Here is a 19,429-nt window from a genome sequence, read left to right as displayed (position 1 = left end):
AAGGAACATTAATTTTTTTTAAAAAAATGGACTAGAAAAAAGAAAGCAATGACTATATTATTTTTATTTTCATTTATGCTGAGCATGAGTGAATATGCACTGAATAAATCGGTTCTGTTAGTTTTATTTTATGCTTAGTAAAACCAAACAGCATTTGTTAACTTTTACCAACTGAATAACTTTTAAGCTTCTAACTTCTCCTAAAGCTTTGCAGACTACTATAATTTCATACTACCTTCTTCCATTTTGTACCTTTTAGATGTTTTAATATGAACAATGCAAGTTATAATAATCTAAAACCTACTGTGAAAAAGGACAAGCTTAGACACTAAACACAGTAGGCATAAAGACACAATATAAGGGGCAAGATAATTTATAAGGAAATCTCACTGCCTGACAAAAATAACATCTGAGTATTGGCTATTACAGTGCAAATACACATCCTAAAAGAGGGCAACTCAAATCAAACATCTAAGGGTATGTCTTTATTTACATAAGACATCAACTCTTGAGGGGAAAAATATTTCCATGCAAAGTTCTTTCAAGAGCTGGAACTTGCACACAGTTAAAAGTAAGAGAGTGTTTCCAGTTTCATACCTTTACTGTTGCTTTTTTATCCAGTTTTATCAGGGAGAAAGATGGAGGGCTGACCCTTTTGCAATTTAGGATAGCTTTGCAATTGATTCTATTAGTTTGTCTGGGCATATATTTATTTCCTGGAGGAAAATGTGCAGCCTATATAACAGCCTCTCTCGCCTTTTTTTAACCTCTCAGGGAATTCCTGAATAAAAAGTATTACAATATATCTAAAAATCAAAAATGTGTATTTTTCCATCACAATTTAAAATTATCCATGGTGTTAATTTTAGCATTGTTCACTACTTTTGAGTCTCTTTTAAGAGGGAAAAAGCAGCATATAAATCATCATCCCTGTATCATGGAATCCCTAATAACCTCTCGTAGAATGCCAGGGTTCCAAGGAACTCTGACAGAGGAACTCTGCCATCTAAAACTGCCCTTCTATTCTGTTTCTGTTGTATTTGTTAAACGATAGATTTTTTAAAAAAACATAATCACAGGAAGCCGGAGGAGCTGCCAAATATTTAAAACTTCTGCGCTAGCTGCAACCATACTTGGAAATGGCTGATTTGGCCATGGTAGTCCATGCCTTAGTCACATCTCGCTTGGACTACTGCAATGTTCTCTACGTGGGGCTGCCTTTGAAGATAGTTCGGAAGCTTCAATTGGTTCAAAGATTGGCAGCCAGATTACTAACTGGAGCTCCGCACAGGGAGAGAGCCGCTCCCATGCTGTGGCAGCTCCATTGGCTGCTGATCTGCTTCTGGGCTAAATACAAAGTGCTGGTCATTACCTTTAAAGCTCTTAACAGTTCAGGCCCAGGCTATTTGAAAAACCACATTTCCACCCATAAACCAACTCAGACTGCAGTCAGTAGGGGAGGCCCTGCTCTCGGTCTCACCCCTGTCTAAAGTACGACTGGTGGGAATGAGCAAGGGCCTTCTCCATAATTGTCCCCCACCTCTAGAATTCCCACCCTAAATAAATAAAAATGCCTCCTCCCTTCTCTTCTTTAAGAAAACAATTAAAAACTCATCTCTGCACGTTAGTATATGGAGAGGAGGAGATTTAAATTATTATAAATGGCAAAAATACCTCTGATATGGAATTACTACTGCTACTTGGCTTGCAGGCACTATTGGCCTGTTGATATAACCGGTTACATACTTAATCTACTTTTTTAAAAAATGAACGTTTGGTGTTTCTGTAAACTGAGGTCTATGTTGATGTTTTTATGTTGAGATAAGCTATTTGATAGGCTATGCCACCATTTAATTAGAGGTTGTAAATTTATAATTTGAGTGAAGATGTTGGCTTATTTTGGGCTTTGGTCGGACTGTTATTTTATTTGTATTTATGGTTGTGTCATGTCATTGAATGTTTGCCTTTTGCCTGTTTGAATCTGCCCTAAGTCCCCTTGGGGAGATAGGGAAGAATACAAATAAATTGTTTTTGTTATTACTATATTAAATATAGACGACAAATAGCACACTCTGATTTGGAAGAAATGAGAAATTATGCTTTACCATTTTCAGTGCACATGAGGTTCATATAGGCTGCACAGTTGTACAAGGAATAGAAAGTTTTGTTTCCATTTTTAATACATCACAATTTAGCAATAAACTGTGGTTAATCTTAACTATGGCTTGTTGAAACAGGGCAGCTTTCCATCTCCTTGCAACCACACCAAACAAGATAAAAAGCAGACACATGCACTCCCAAGATGCTCTATAGTTAGGTTCTATAATGACGACGATAAAGCCAGGCTGCAGCCATTGTAGCGAACAGAAAGTTTGGTGCCAATAGTAATTCTTCTTTGGTGGTACTTCTTTTTTAGATATATATGGCAGTGTCAGGACTCTGCTACTTCTACCCATTTCCTTATCAGTATTAAGTGGGAAATTCAGTTTTTAGTTTTAAAGATGAGGAGGGAGAGAAGGTAAAATCCTAAAAGGAAAATAAACTTATAATATCTATCAGAAACATTTCTTCAACAGGAACAGCAGAACGAAATATCAATCTTTTAATTTGAGGGTCTGAAGTCTGTGAGTTACTAGGATATCAATTCAAAACCATTTGTGACTACTAAAATTTGAAGCTATATCAGATAATAATCTTGCACTATATCTGCAACATCTCACTTCAGAACAGGTCAAATTCTGCCAGCATTAAAAACGATTATTAAACAGGAGCAACACCTCTATTATTTCATGCTAAAATACATATACATTTCACACACTTGGGATTTCTAACATGGCTGTCTATTTACATAGTTTTCTAGCAGGGAACCTAACACATTGATATAGCAATCTCCTCAAAATGTATACATGCCTGCCTGTGCTCTGCACTACTATTAAGGGAGGAAATATAAATTTAATGAAATCTTTGCTTTGAAATCGAGAATACAACTCAAACTATATTATATGGCAGCCTGCAGCCTATCTGAATGCCAACTTAGCACCTATAGGCAAATTGTACTACTGTGGTCCCTTTCCTTCTGCCTACAAAGAGCTTTCAGCAATGAAGGCTAAAACCAAGGTATGTTCGCAATAAAGTTTTCACTGTGATGGACATCAGAAAGTGTGAATAAATCCTTTTTAATGGAATGACAACTACACACTATGAAAAAATGCAATGAGGGAAGCAGCAATACAAGAACATGTCCACAGAAACATTCACTTCTACAATGAACCTAAACAGTCCCATTCTAGTGCATTCTGTTAAGAAGTCATACACTTGAAGGCATTTTAGGCTTCCTGAAAACAGAAATTTAAATAAGAGGCCATCAGTACAAATACAACCACTTTATCTACCTGGCCCAAACCTTTGCTTTAGATCACTCTAACGTCTTATGATATGCCTATTTAGGTAAAGGTAAAGGTTTTCCCCTGACGTTAAGTCCAGTCATCTCCGACTCTGGGGGTTGGTGCTCATCTCAATTTCTAAGCTGAAGAGCCGGCGTTGTCTGGTAGACACCTCCAAGGTCATGTGGCCAGCATGACTGCATGGAGCGCCGTTACCTTCCCGCCGGAGCGGTACCTATTGATCTACTCACATTGGCATGTTTTCGAACTGCTAGGTTGGCAGAAGCTGGAGCTAACAGCGGGTGCTCACTCTGCTCCCGGGATTTGAACCTGCGACCTTTCGGTCTGCAAGTCCAGCAGCTCAGTGCTTTAACACACTTTGCCACCGGGGCTCCATGCCTATTTATTTTATAAAATACATCTTATTTTTAAACAAATATGTGAAGCTTGATCCCTTGACCTCTGGAGAAGGATTCACAATGGAAGCTTCAACCATTCAGAAACCACAGACAGCCTGCATCCTGAGAAATGAAAGGTCCACATACAACTACAATGTTCTCATATAGCCTATGTCTACTTTACTGTGTCATTAAATATGAGTATGACAGAGATGCACAGCCATCTCATTTCTTGGATACTTGCTATTTCTATGTGATAAGAAAAACCGTGACAAGAGAAGAAGCGGAGTTCTACAGTGATCCCATCATGTGTGAGATTGAATATGAAAACACAATTCCCACTGTATTCTCTCCTTCGTGTGTTAAAATTATCACCAAATTACTTCTCACCATTTCACTCCACTATTTTCCTTCAGAACATTTCATGTGGTGCTGAATTACTCAAAAGAGATAAATGCACTTAAAGAGAGTGAACATTAAATAATATTGCTGGAGTAACAAAAGCTATTATCTGCAATTAAATATAATTATTTCTCCTTACCAAAATCTATTTTAACTGTTCCTGTTCATGCAATATTGCCCTTAATCAATCTATTTAAGACTCTCAGCAGAATTTACAATTGTCACGAATAAAATGTACATTACCTTTTGCATACACATGTCAGCTATTATGGACAGAGGTATTGTAAGGCTCAGGGCAAGTGTGCCTATCAGTGATGAGGTAAGGAAGCAGCCCCTAGGGAGATATTAAAATAGAAAGACTTGGATTTAAAACAGCTGTAGCATTGCTGAAGTACAGAAGCCAGTTTTCATAAGAGTATACCAGGAATTAAGAATTTTGCAGGACCAGGTACTATGTGTATATGGAACATTGGTATTCACCAAGAAGATCCCTTTTCTGCAGTTGTTGGGATGGAATCCTTAATCTGAGTTTGTCTCCTCCTTTGTGCTTCACAGGCAAGGCTTTTGATTTATTATTCATCTTTACCACCCCAAGATGGAGGGCCGGTCCCATCTTCCCAGTGATGGTCTAACAGAATTCAGGACAAACAGAATGCATACCAGTAGCGCCTAACACATAAAACGATCTACTAACCAGGGTGGGAAGGATTCCCTCCTTACAACTACAGAAAAGGAAACTTCATGTTGAATAGCAATGTTTTATTTTACTGCAGTGTTGGGAAGCAATCCTTCATGCTGGGTCCTACATGAGCAGTCACCCCACCACCTGGTCAGATAAGCTTTCAACTACAATGATCTTGGACTGTGAGATTGAACAAAGAAATTTGAGGGCTTCTGAATGAAATCGGTGGTACCCAAGCATCAGAAGACATTTGTTCACCGCAAGGGGAATAATGCAGCAGACAAGCCTCCCCTGGGAACTGCTCCAAGTCAGAAGAAATCATTGGACTTCCCACCATGATATTTGGAAGATGCAGAGTTGCCTTTACTAAATGCCCAGGAACTGGTGATGGATGTATTGATATGATGCAGCCTAATCCAAAATTTTTGCTGCTAAAATTTGAAAGGAACAAGTCCCAGTATGAAAGGACTTTTTTTGTCCTCTTTTTTTAGTCGATACAGTTAGCATTTTCTTTTTGTCTTTGGTCTCAATCACCACTTCATCCAAGACTCCATGAAATAATTCAGAACCCCTAAAAAGCAATAAATTATTTTTGAGTTTATTATACACATTCTAATTTCTCAGCCAAAGCTGATGCTTGGTAGAATCAAAACTGGCAGGCGCCTTGGCTAATTTATTAATCCCCTGCTAAAGGATAACCACTTCCTTTGGAACCAAAGAAAGCAAACCTTTTGCTGAATGAACAGGTGCCCGAGCAAATAATGATCCTGCAGATGCAGCTCGAATGGCAAGAAATGATGCCTCATGAGACCTTCTTAGAAAATGATTGAGGTTCTTATCTTTTGGTTTTTTAAGTGTGTCATCTCAATCTTTAGGGAACAGAGAATTTGACCATAAACTAGCCACAGTGGCATAAATAAGGGATAGTATTAATTTCTCCACTACCTCAGGTTACCATAAATATAAGCTCAGAGCAAAAGCTGGCCTTGCCCTTTTCATACCAGGAAGAGTCCCTTCACTTTTCACAACTTCTGCAAAAACATCAGGGAAAGAAACAAGAAAATGATCCTGCTTAGCCTTAGCTCTGATCTTTAACATTTCTTCGACAGTTGTACCAGCAATCTTATTACTAGCATTAAAACCCAGCGTCTTTTATGCTTTCCACAGAAGGATTGGAAACTGCTCAGACTCAAACAAATGGGGAGAAATATATTTAAGTAGAGGATAACTCTCCTTAATCTCTGCCAAATAACAGTGGAATCATAGAAGACTTTGCATCATCAGCAACAGTGACAAACTACACATGCTTGGTCTTTCTTTTCACATTTTTAGGAGGAGAAACCTCTGCACACAGGTTTCCCAAATTCCCTCTTCTCCTCCTAAGATGAGGAAGAGGACTCTACAAGATGATACTTATTTATGCATCTTACCCTCTTCTGGTCACGAGAGCCCATCAGAGAGATGGTGTAATTTTACAATGTTCTTTTTGTGCTCAAGCCACTTGTCATATTGGGCTGATAACAGACTTGTTGCCCCTTCCCCTCCACCCCTAGAATCACCAAGAACCACGGCCTACCTAGCTATAAGGGAAATCCAGCTACATAGCTTCTTTTCCCCCCCCCCCTTCCCAACCTTCCTTTTTTTTAACAGGTTTTTTGTGGTTTTATTTCTGAAAATCATACAGATAACAATGCATTACAGTACATTGTTATTTGTACGATTTTCAGAAATAAAACCACAAAAAACTGTTAAAAAAAGGAAGGTTGGGAAGGGGGGAAAACAGCTTCTGAGTAGCTCTTGTTCACTGATTATCAGAAAGGAAAAGAAGCAGAAGCATCCAACATACAGTATATACCCATGTGGTCAAAGCCACACTAGCCATATCGCATGCATGGCCTGGTGTACAAAACCATGCTGCCTGCCTTTATGGCCACAATGAAACCTCCATCCAAACCCCCCACATGGGCTTCCACAAGCAATGTCCAAATTTAGCCAGAGTGTGAAAAACTCTGACCTAATCCAACCTGAGGCAGGAAAAAAAACCGGGAAAGTGTGAATGGTTTTTCCCCTTATGGTGGTAGGATGATTGAAAGCCCTGACTGTGAAATATGAGAGGAGCCAGGTCCAGCATAAAGGATTCCCTCCACACTGCAAGGAAAACTTTCTGGTGAAACACAAAGTGCATAGCAAATGCTTAATCATTTCTCTGTATATATTAAACTAAATATTTCTGGTCACATTTCAAAGCAGAGAGGGGTAATGCAGATCAATTTAATAATTTCAACATCCTTTCCCCTTGAAACTCAAGTTTTTCAAACTCTATTAATGATTTATAATTTTCACATTTGGAATTATCATTTCAAAAACACAAAATGACTGACAACTATAATTCATGCTAGTACATCTGGCATGTTTTCTATGCCCTCTGACTCAAGAAAAATATTCACTTGGTCCCCTAGTATGCAATCTGTTGTCTAGCTTGGGTGATACTTGAGTGATCTACTGCTTATTTTTTTATCTTTGTGGTAGTTCACAAGAATATTTTCATCTTTCAGAAGCGCATCTTAATATGATCAGGCTGTCTTAATGACCCACCATAGATTTACTATAAGATCTAGATGCTATTAATTAGTATGATATAAAGGCAAATAAAATTCTCAGTGAAGACATTTGGCCCTGAGACATTAAATAATTAATCAACTGAGGAGAGATACAGTGATGTTCATAAATGGCAACATCTGTATTTGGGTCTTGATTCTCCCAATCTGATTCTAAGGAATCAATTCAGGCTAATGGAAAAGTATTTTTCAAGTGAGTACTCTGTCTTAAAATGTAGAGGAACCGAGAAATGCTATGTAGCAACGTCTAAATATATCTCAGAGTCTCTGTGTCCATGCATAGCTCTGAGCAGCCATGTTGTCTGTTGACTATTTACAATGAAATGTTTCTTTTACATTCTTATTGCTGTGGCCAATACTGTACTTTAATTTATTCCCGGTCAAGGACACAAAACAAGAATAGAGTTCCATATAGTATTGGCATGGAGTCGCCTGTACCACCTTTGTTCAGAGTGTTCTTCCTATTTCAAATGACCCTTGCTTTTCATGGCCCATTAATTTCATAGTGTTGTGCCTTGACAAATAGCTACGTGTCCCTAAGAATCCACAAACATTTTAGCTTTCATTCAGTGAATAGGGAACACCTAATTCTTGTGTATGACAAAAGGTAATGTTATCCCTCATTACAGAGTAGCTTGCATTAACCATTGCTCTCTGAACATAGCCATATTTGCTCTTTTAGTAAAATGAAAGACAATCTCTTTTGCTGAGCTACTGCTAATAGTAATGATAATGATAATAATAATAATAAGAAGAAGAAGAAGAACAATGCACATACCACAACCAGAGGAATTCGGACAGAACAGTTCCAACAAGGCCATTGATGACAATGCACATAAGGACTAATTTACTGGGAAATTCAAAGGCCTCAAATCCAGTATAGTGTAGTAGAAAGAAACCTGGCCACAGCAGCAGCAAATTAAACAAACCTACAAAACCTGCAAAACCCCAGAATAATAACAGTGTTAACAAGAAAAGGAAAACAATTTACCCTATCTTTAAATGCTCCATTTTTCTGGAATTATATTATTACTTTACCACATATTGAGGCTGGGCTCCATAAAAAAAGTATTTTGTATCAGGCTAAGTGAGGCATGCCATTTCAGAAGTCAAAATGAAACATCATTACAGAGATTTTTAAAAAGGACATATTGCTAACATTTATACCCTTCTCATCTACGATTGGATATATCCTACAATTTAATTAGAATGTGTTAGATATGTATACTCCACTATTCAATTATATCACTTACTTTTTAAAATCTTATATATACACAGATGGCCCACTATATCCAATGGCACCTTAGCTTTTAATAAGCACATTTTGGTCTGCAATCTCAGACAGCTAACAAATAGGTCTGAAAACTTTTCATGAATCAAAATAAAGCAAGTATCCAACAAAATAATAAAAATAACAGGAGCATGACAGATCATCTTAGTACTCTTTACTGCAGTAAGCAACACATGTAGACAACCACATATATCCATATGCTTTCTAGAAAACTGTTTTGCTGCTGAGCACCTAATAAGCAACAGAAAAGGAAAGAGGGTGAGCACTGCCTTTGAAAAGCACCTATCCCCATATAGCTACCCACTCACTTCAGATGGTGAAGACTTGTAAAACATTTGCTTCAAATAGTGATGGCATGTAAAACAAAGATGGTGATGGCATATAACATAATTTTATTAGGACATCTGAGCGAATTCATTAAGATTTTCATCTATCATAATAACTATGTTCACATGTCACAATAACTCAGGCTTCCTAGGAAGTCGTGTTTTGTTTTTCAGATTTGCTGTCATTTGAACTGCAAGCAGGAGTCTCTTAACAAATCATTGACTATACAGCTGGCCCTTCTTCGCATTTGTGGGTTTGAGTTTTGTGGACGTAATTATTCATGGATTTAATTAAAATGTTCTCTCTAGGTCCTCCAGTATGACTATCATAAACTTATTGGCAGAAGTTGTGCTGGAGAATCGAGAGATTCCTAAAGAGATGTCCTCGCAAGTAAAAAATTAATCATTTTAAATTTGTGGTTTTTTACTTTCATGGGGGTCCTTTGCCCCTAAACGCAGTGAATGTGGAGTGTTCACTGTACATCTGTAGTTTGCTTGCTGTGGTGCTTGAACGTGCCTTATCTTTCACCTCAACAAGCCAAAGAAATAAGCCAACAACAAATAAAGGATTATTTCTCAGACTTGTAAAGAGAAATAAAAGCCATGGTATTGAGTGCTGCCAAGGTTAAATGTCAAAAGAACCATAATTTGTGTAGCCATTTTGATTTGACATAATGCATGCATTTTTTTAAAAAATTAATTCTAGAAGATATCCAAACAGGTTCATTACATGGTACATTTATGTACTGTAAGACAGAAACATGGGACTTTAAGAGAAAGGCAGCTTCTAGACATCAATTTAAAGTTATCTATGACGCATCACCAGAGCCAAGTGATCCAAATAATAGACAAAATACGGTTTTTATTTTTTATATTTATTTTTTCCTGCCACTTAACTAAAACCACGCACATTTAAATTTTGATCAAAAACATAGGAACTGCGTGTGCAATGGTATAGAATTCGATACTAGTCCTTGAAAAATATGAAATGCACATATAACAAAACGAATCTTCTCAAAAGTTTTGAACCCAGGGAAACCAACTTTTGAAAAGCAAATTTATGCTTCCACATGTCAACACTAACTGATGACTGTAAAGAGCAGAAACACCTGTATTGTCACATCCAGCCTTTTGAAAATTTAATGCAAGGCAAATGGATTTTCTTACATTCTATTCTGCTCCCACAACTGTATAAATATGTTTGATAATCTGAAGCTTTAATATCACTCTGTACTGCATCTGAAGAAGGGGGTTCATACCATGAAAGCTCAGTTTAAAATAAAAACCTGTTAGCTTTAAAGGTGCCAGGCTATACCTTTTTGTTCTTCCTTTTCCTTCCTTCTTTTTAGGCTGCAAGCAAAGATAGCTATTACGTACTTTGAAAATTATAACAAAGGTTCAAGCCAGATTTAAAAGTATATACGTGAAATGTTGGTTTTATCTAGCTTTGAGATAATTGTAGTTCAGGTATTTGCTGGTCCGAGACCTTTGGAGGCAATGGCAAGTCCCAGCTGCCAGCAAGTGGAGTAACCTGAGGAATGCAGTGAGCCTACCCTGTTTCCCCTAAAATAAGACATCCCCAGAAAGTAAGACCTAGTAGAGGTTTTGCTGAATTGCTAAATATAAGGCCTCCCCCGAAAGTAAGACCTAAAAAAGTTTTTGTTTGGAAGCATGCCCGCCTAACAGAACACCAGAGCATGCAGGATCGGTAAATGTATGTACCATAGAGTGTTGTACATGGAAATAATGGTAGTAACAAGAAATTCTTGATAGGATTCAGTTTGTCTGGTTATGCTGGTTTGTGATGACAACTACTGTACAGTATATAATAAACGTTCATTTTTTTGTTCGACAATAAATGTGAATTCTTCTTCATGGAAAAATAAGACATCCCCTGAAAATGAGACCTAGCACATCTTTGGGAGCAAAAATTAATATAAGACACTGTCTTATTTTCGGGGAAACACGGTAGCAGCTGAGATTTGCCATTGTCTCCCTTACTGCCCTACACAATTTTCAGGAGGGACTTGGAGGCCTCTCCTAACATTCTCAGACTCCCATATAAGCCAATATAAAAAATGGGCAGCAGTGGAGGCAGCGGTAAGCCCCATCAGTCACCCGCTTCTGTTTTGAAGGAACCACACCACCTCAAAGACAAGTGAGTGGCTGGTGTGTTCCCTGCCATAGATTCAAATGTACACTACTGTGTACATTTGAGTCCACAATGAGTTGTGTATGGATTGTGAGCAAGCAGATACAATCAAACCCAATTGAAAAACTATTCAACTTTATCTTGCTTTTTTTTTTTGCCAAGATAGAACCTGTTAAATAACACCAGTGCTAGAAAAAAGACAATTTTTCTTTAAAAGTATTTTCTTACCAAAAAACATTGGAATATCAAGCTTGTCTTCTCTGTCTACTTTTCGTTTTATCATAACAATGTAGATTGCATAGAGCATAGCTCCCACAAGAGACCACAAGGACCCTGCATATGGAGAAAATCCCATTTTAAAGTAACAGGTTTTTGCCACTGTATTATAGATATAATTTCCTAGCACTGCATTATACATTTCTCACAAGTTAACATACTTTTCAGATCCTGCTTCAAATGAATCACATGAAACAGAAGGGAAAAATTTGGCAGTCACACAGCTCTGCTTCTAAAATTGCAATATGTTGCAAAATATATATAAATGCATTAAAACAGTGCTTTGTTACAACTTGATAGCACATAGTACATACCTAGATATTTCATTTCAGAAAGATAAGATTTTGGGGGGAAATATACCTATTGTATCTCTTCCAGCAGACTTCTCAGAGCCGGATAGATTTACAAGGACAACTCCTCCAATGCTGTTTGGGAAAAAGACCAACAGGAGTATTGTATTAAACTATGTAAAACCAAGAATTCTAAATGGAAATCAGTAAATAACAATCCTAACTCTTTATAATTATAACATTTTGAAGGGAAAAGACCTTTTAAAAATGATTTTATATTTAAAAATTAAAGTACATCTCAGTCTTAAAGATACTACTAGACTTCCTGTATCTCTCTCCCTGCCAACCACAATTCTATTTTACTTGGTGTTGCTGAATGGGTCCTTCAGGTGAAGGAAGGTAGCTGGCATAACATGACTAGGCAAGACATTTGTTTATTGGCAGTATAAACAAAATGAAAATGTTGTTTGAAAAAGGAGTACAGTCGAGTCTCACTTATCCAACACTCACTTATCCAACATGCTGGATTATCCAACGCATTTTTGTAGTCAATGTTTTCAATATATCATGATATTTTTGTGCTAAATTCATAAATACAGTAATTACTACATAGAATTACTGCGTATTGAACTACTTTTTCTGCCAAATTTGTTGTCTAACATGATGTTTTGGTGCTTCATTTGTAAAATCATAACCTAATTTGATGTTTAATAGTCTTTTCCTTAATGCTTCCTTATTATCCAACATATTTGCTTATCTAACATTCTGCCGGCCCGTTTATGTTGGATAAGTGAGACTCTACTGTACTATGAAATCCAATCTATTTATCCTATCTCTGTAAAATGTAATGTTCAGTGAAGCCACACAGTTATCTAGTCTTCCACCTGGAAACCGATGTCCTCACTGCGGGAGAACATGCGGATTAAGAATAGGTCTCTTCAGCCACCTACAGACACACCACCAAGACACCAGAATGGAAGGACCATCATCCTCGGCCTACAAGGGATCGCCTAACTAAGTACAGTTCTCTAGTTTAAAAAACTCATGTGATTACATCATAACCTAAGTAGCTCAGGTTAGGATTGATGAAAATTCTGATTTTCAGTAGTGTGTAGTAAAATTAACAATTATTGCCAAAGCAACAGATAAAACAAGTGTAACAGTTTTAGCAACATTCTGAATATGTTCCCCTTTAGCTCTACCATGACCTCCTGTTTCTAAAAATAGTGACAGATATTTAAAAGAGTATAGGAAAACCCAAACTATTGGGGGAGAAGAAGATTGGATATTTAGGTCTCTTCCACACTGTGCTATATCCCAGGACCTGATTCCAGATAATCTGCTTTAAACCGGATTATATGAGTCCCTACTGCCAGATAACCTGGGGTAAATAGATAATATAGGATCAGATCCTGGAATACAAGGATAATGTGGAAGGGGCCTAAGTAGTCTATAGTCCTACCTTAAAACAACAGCTAACAGTTTTGAAAGTGTAAATCTGTCTCCACTGTTACTTGGAAACACTGCAGCTAGGATTAAGGTAAATAATCCTGTGAAGAAAAAAATGCCACAATGTTTATTTTGTAATTAAATACACAATAGTAATGCTACTAATAAAGACACAACATATAATATGATAAAAGGAATAACAAATGGTTTAAATTTGCTTAAGCATACATTTTTGAAGAAAGGCAACACACAAATCCAATCAAATAGAGAACTAAAGTAATCTCGTTTAGGCCCTGTTGGAATTAATGTCAGAAATAGTTAAAACCTGCCTGGTTTTCATTTATTTCAGAAAGACGTCAGTGTTATTAACAGTCACAGTCTGATCCCAAACATTTCACAGCATTAAGGGTATGTGGTTTTAATTACCACATGAAATACAAATCCATTTTAAAAACAAAAGTTGAAGACCACTGTTTTCCGTAATTTTAAAATAAATATATATACATACTGTGAAAAACAGATGCTTTTATTTATTTGTTCCAACAAAGGGAAACAACTTTGTTTTGAACACCTATGTGATAATGCTTTTCTTACAAACATTTATAATGGAGTTCTGCATGTGACTGATGGAAAATAAGCTCCACTAATTCAATTTGACTTACTCCCAGATAAGCGTGCGTAGGATTCCAACCAAATTCTTCAAAGAAAAACTGCTTGACTTCAGAAGGTGTTTTCTAATTCCTATTTAATACTTTAGCCATCACCAGGCACATATTTATTGTTAGAATAGAGATTACCTGTCTTTGGCATCTTGTGCTCATGTTACCATTCCTTCTTTTTCATGCCTGCCAACTCTGATTCAACAGGGAAAAGCCTTCTGAAAATTCAGCTGGCATTCCATGCTACTGAACATGTATTATAATTTAGTATCAAAATGTGTACTTCACTGTACCTCACTTTCTAATAAAACACCCACAACAGCTTTTTTAAACAATTGCAAGGAGATAAACTGCTAGAAGTACTATAATTTATACTCTATATTTTATTAAGTTTTCTTTAAATAATTTGCTATGTGGATTAGAAAATTCCCAATTTTAAACACAGGCTGAGACACGCCGACATTTCTTGTAATCTTTTACCTATGTTTTTAGCCAGCATGTTTTAAAGCAGTTTTTAACATTTTTGTGTTGTTAATCTCATTATTCTGCATACCGTGTACACCTATTGCAATAAGGTCTTTGACCATAATAACATGCTGTTTTTTCTATTAAGTTTCTAACAAATACATTCCCACCACCATTTTTCTCAGTAAAAATGATGTGGGAGGTCCCAATCATGAAACTCCCTAACAACACAAGAAGAGACAACCATTTTTTAAAACATGCAATTCATGAGGGAATTTAAACACTTACAAAAAGTTTTAGGTGTGTTAACAGTCTGTGAATACATGTTTCATTTCTTACCAGAGGTTGAAGACAGAATATTAACTATGGCCACTTGGGTGTCTGAAAGCGCTTCTTGATAAGAGAAGTTTGCCAAGAACCACTAGGATATTAAAGGATAAGTGTTTTAATTTCTGTGATTTTTAGTTTCCATTCTGCGTTTTTAAAACTTAGGGGCAGGGGACTAACCAAACACCCTTCCCCGCAAAAAATAAAAAGTCTTTGAAGATGACAAAAGCATGCTCAGAACAAAAAACAATTTACATTGAAATTAAAGATTAGACAATTAGGACAAACAATAACTTAGTCCATTAATGCTCTAATATACAATGAATGTTATGAAAGTTAAAGGAGCTATTTTTAAAAGACAATTTGATTTTAAACTTCATATAAAGAGATAGCTATTTTGTTCTGCTTTGTGAAACACTGTTAAATACTATGACAATTTAAAAAGTCCCTCAAAATGCCTAAACTGGAATAATCATGAAGAATCTAGTCAATTCAAAGTTACATGTAATTTATCCTTAAGTCCAATTAAATAAAATTCATGGATTTAACAAGACAATTTAGACATGACTAATTTAAGTACAACTACTTCCTTCTGGACTCAAGTCAGTTAATGACAAATATCATTGTTGGAAAGATGAATCACTTTCATATTAGGTTTACAGACCTTCCAAAATATGCTATTTGTTAAAACATTCTGCACTGCTCCAGTTCTTTTTTGGAAATGGGGGGACATATTTCTGGCATCATCATATGATTACCAGATTCAGTTATACAAAGTCATCTAAGTGATGGCAATTCATTAACTCTACCAATACTACAAGTGTGTTTCAAACAATGGATCCAATTTGAAACCATGAACCTCCCACGCATGAAACTCTTACCCCTTGAAAGCGTGGGGCATGGAGTTTCAAAGGATTACCGCTACATGCCTATCTTGGAGCACAAGCAGCCTCAAGCTTCAATCATTTTCAAGATGGTGACCCCACAACATAATGAGATATTTTCCATTTAAGGAGTTATTTTTATATTTATTTTTGGATCAAAATGATTAGTAAAACTTAACAACTTGATAGTTTGTTAAACTGTTGTAACTTTTTGCGAATTGTAACATGTTGACATCATAAAACATACTGCTTTGAAACTGGGTCCATTATTCTGAAACACTGTATATATCCTAATGTCATAAAATCATTAATTACATTTAATTTGTGCTGAAATCCATGACAGATCCGCGTACAAAAATGTCAAGTACAACCCAAATGCCCCAACCATATGGATCTAAGATGAGTATAGCCCAACTCCTATAAACTGGAATGTATGTAAATAATAATGGAATTTTGCCACTCCTGCAGTCGTGCAGACATGGAAAATATGAAAGCATTAAAAAAAGAGCTCTGTGGCATCCTAAAACTAACATGTGTACTATAATAGCAGCACTGCTCAGGAGAATCATTAATTATTATTAAAGATTGGTTTCAGCTGCTTATTTTGGAGGGTACTTAAATTTCCCTACAATGTAGGTTACTCTATAAACATGAAATTTTATCAAAAAGCCAAAACCAAAAATCTGGGTCAACTTATCCATGAGTCACTGCAAAAACTGCACATTTACCTCTTCAAAAAAAGGAACTATCTCATTCTCTGGGCAGAGTAGCAAAGGGCATGAGGTCAGTCCTGGGAGGAGCTAAAGGCACCAAACGGCTTTACTCTCTCTGCATTGCTGCCACTTCTGTCCTTTTTGAATGTCTGGCTAGGGAAATGGCAGTGGAGGTCAGGGGTGGCTTTCTCATTTCTGCAGAGCAGTGGTTCTCAACCCGTGGGTCCCCAGATGTTTTGGCCTTCAACTCCCAGAAATACTAACAGCTGGTAAACTGGCTAAGATTTCTGGGAGCTGTAGGCCGAAACACCTGGGGACCCACAGGTTGAGAATCACTGCTAGAGAATGACCCTCAAATTATTCATGACCCATATCAAAATCTATAATTTTGGCCCCAAAGCCTGCCCTCAACTTATACATGAGGTTAACTTGTACATGAGTATATATAATATTCTCAGTTGCTCTTAAGAGAGCATTCATCTCCACAAGCTGCCAAAATACACAATTCTGTATAAATGGAAAAAATATGACCTTGTGAATCTAAGCCTACTTGACTGGAATTGTGCGTACATCATGTAGGCTAATTTGCAAGTTAGACAATAGTAGACTTTACAGCCCACATATCATGAACATCTGTCCAGCCGTTTTCATATAGTATGAGAATAAATAGAAACATGGCATTGTTTATTTAAAAGCTTTCCTGGATTCTATATTACTAAAGGTGGCCATAGTCTATGAAACCTCATTATACAATATTGTTGTTTGGTTTAAGGTGTCATAGGATTTTGTTTCCTTGGCCACAACTGAGTAAGACAGTTACTGTTTTAGAAATTATTAAGAAACTACTGCACAATAAAAGCTTTTAAGTTCAATGCAAGGAATAGGTAATAGCTTTGTCAATCTTCTACTGTGTGACCAGTAGTGGCAGATTTCAACCAGAATGAGAACATTTCAGCCAAAAGAACTAAGTATGATGGGTACAAGTTTATTTTTGAATTTCTATTCATTTTATTGATTTATTGTACCAGAGAATGAAGATGCTGAAGGTGGTATACTCTTCCGGTAATGAATGATAGGTTCTTTTTAATAAACTACTCTTATGTCAGAAAGATTCTTATGGTGCTTTTAACCATATTTAAATGTGATCAATCAAGTATTTTAAGCAACATACCACAAAACAGAAGAAAAAGCTGATTTTGGCCACTTGCGACGCAGTAAGCTTCCCTACAGCTTTTAATATTGAATCCTGCTCCTTTACTGTTGGATAAGACATACGAGACAGCTTTGCTTCCAATGCATGATTTGATGGGAGTTGTCGAATCTCCATAATATTACTGAATCGTACCCGAGGCTTTTTGGAAGCTTTAAGAGAGGAAATGGGATGCAGGTCATAAAAAAAATATTAGATGGACACTGAAAAATAATCTGTGAGACTAAACCTAGATTTCTACAAAATCACAATTCAGTATTATCTCTTCATGTTCAACTGCTTACATATTTAGTTTAATGACAGCAATAAGGCTTGTGCCAGCAGTAATCTGTGAAAAAGACAAAGTGTAGCCACAAAATGCACCTTTTTCTACCTCTGCTGAATGTATTGAAGGGACAGATGTGCTCAATTTGAGGACACTTGATTGTCTATTCTGAAAGAACATACGTTTTCCTATATTTAGTTCTGAGCTGAAAATCAAAGTTAGGCATTTGATATTAATGCCTTGTCTCAGAGTTAGCTTCTGCATGGCTATTACACCATCTTGTGGTTATTCCAAAAGGAGACTCAGATAAGCCATTTGTTAAATTAAGTTACAAAATACCTTCAGTTATTAGCCTGTTTCTAGTATTATGCACTTGCTTCTTAAATAAATAAAACAACAGTTTGAAACAGATAATCAATGGCAAAGTAAACTTACAGAATCTAAGAACTGGCTGTAGACTATGTGCTGCAGTGTCCATGAGATTTTATGGAAGCAGAAAAACTTTCAGAACAACTAGAAGAATTTATGTTGCAACATGAATACTCTCAAACCCAGGATGGTGGTGTTAATTTGCCATAAAAGCAAGATCAAATTATGAAATATTATAGTGTTATTTTAGAAGGAATTTATTATTTATATTAGTTAAATTATTGTCCTATCTTTAATCAACATAGCACTAATTAGGCAAGCTGTTTTTTCCAAAATGTAATGTGCTATGCCTCTTTATTTTCACTGAATACTGTCGAACTATATTAACTAGGCTATACTGAACTTAGGTTTTTTCTATGCTTGCTATTTCAACAAAATATGCCAGTCAAGTTGCTTATTGCATCACTTGCCTTATGAACCAAGGTCAAACGGAGGCAATATAAAGCTTTGAAAAAAACATCATTTTTCTGTCTAAAGGTATGTACTCCCCCCCCCCCCACACACACACACACTATTTTATATCCTTGGGTACATACAGTAGGAGACATGTAGGAGAGACATAAAAATGAACTCTTTGGGTATAATAGATCTATCACCCTAATAAAATTATGTATGTTAGGGAAAAAAGAAAGAAAACATGTTCTGCTCTCGGCTTTCATATCATCAGCACTAAAATGAACATAAGAAAAGTTGTATAAAAATAGAAAATTAGATTTTGAAATAGTCACTCACTTTTTTCATTATCACTATTAGTGTTGCTACTTTTTTCAGCTGGCAAGTCATTAAACTTTACAGGAACATATAAAGGTTCGCTCTGAAATGCAGCATAACAAGTTCCAAGTTATGTATCAAAGTTGCCAGAAAAGACAAGCAAACCCTACCAACATTGCAACGCTGTGAATGTTTTTACATGAATACACTCAAAGAGATAAACAGACTAAATTAAAAAGCATTAATTAAATTAAATTAAATTAAATTTCCACGATATATGGCTTGTTAACTTGAAATATAATTATTAACTAAATACAGTAGAAACCATCCACATGAATGCTTCAGAATAGAAGAATTTAGTTGCTAGTACAGGTTGAGCATCCCTTATCTGAAAAACTACAAAATCCAAAGTAGTCCCCAGGGTGGCTGAGATAGTGACACCTTTGCTTTCTGGTGATTCCGTATTACACAAATTTCATTTCATGCACAAAATGCTTAC

The 19,429-nt window shown here is 36.3% G+C and overlaps 1 protein-coding gene across 5 annotated transcripts in view; it reads right to left on the bottom strand.

Annotated features, from left to right (window-relative positions):
- Positions 1-19,429, bottom strand: part of slc35f5 (solute carrier family 35 member F5) — a 51,301-nt gene that overhangs the window by 8,418 nt on the left and 23,454 nt on the right. For all 5 annotated transcript variants that reach the window (XM_016993891.2, XM_016993896.2, XM_016993890.2 and 2 more), the window contains 8 exons: positions 18,952-19,033; positions 17,487-17,677; positions 14,731-14,812; positions 13,281-13,368; positions 11,889-11,953; positions 11,481-11,585; positions 8,262-8,421; positions 4,427-4,517 (listed from right to left, as the gene is read on the bottom strand). In XM_016993891.2, the coding sequence (XP_016849380.1) occupies positions 4,427-4,517; positions 8,262-8,421; positions 11,481-11,585; positions 11,889-11,953; positions 13,281-13,368; positions 14,731-14,812; positions 17,487-17,677; positions 18,952-19,033 (864 nt within the window). The remainder of the gene's footprint in view (positions 1-4,426; positions 4,518-8,261; positions 8,422-11,480; positions 11,586-11,888; positions 11,954-13,280; positions 13,369-14,730; positions 14,813-17,486; positions 17,678-18,951; positions 19,034-19,429) is intronic.

This window comes from Anolis carolinensis, chromosome 1 (assembly GCF_035594765.1).
Source record: "Anolis carolinensis isolate JA03-04 chromosome 1, rAnoCar3.1.pri, whole genome shotgun sequence".
Taxonomy (NCBI): domain Eukaryota; kingdom Metazoa; phylum Chordata; class Lepidosauria; order Squamata; family Dactyloidae; genus Anolis; species Anolis carolinensis.
Note: the sequence above shows the minus strand (reverse complement) of the source record. Positions and strands in the feature narration are given on the sequence as shown.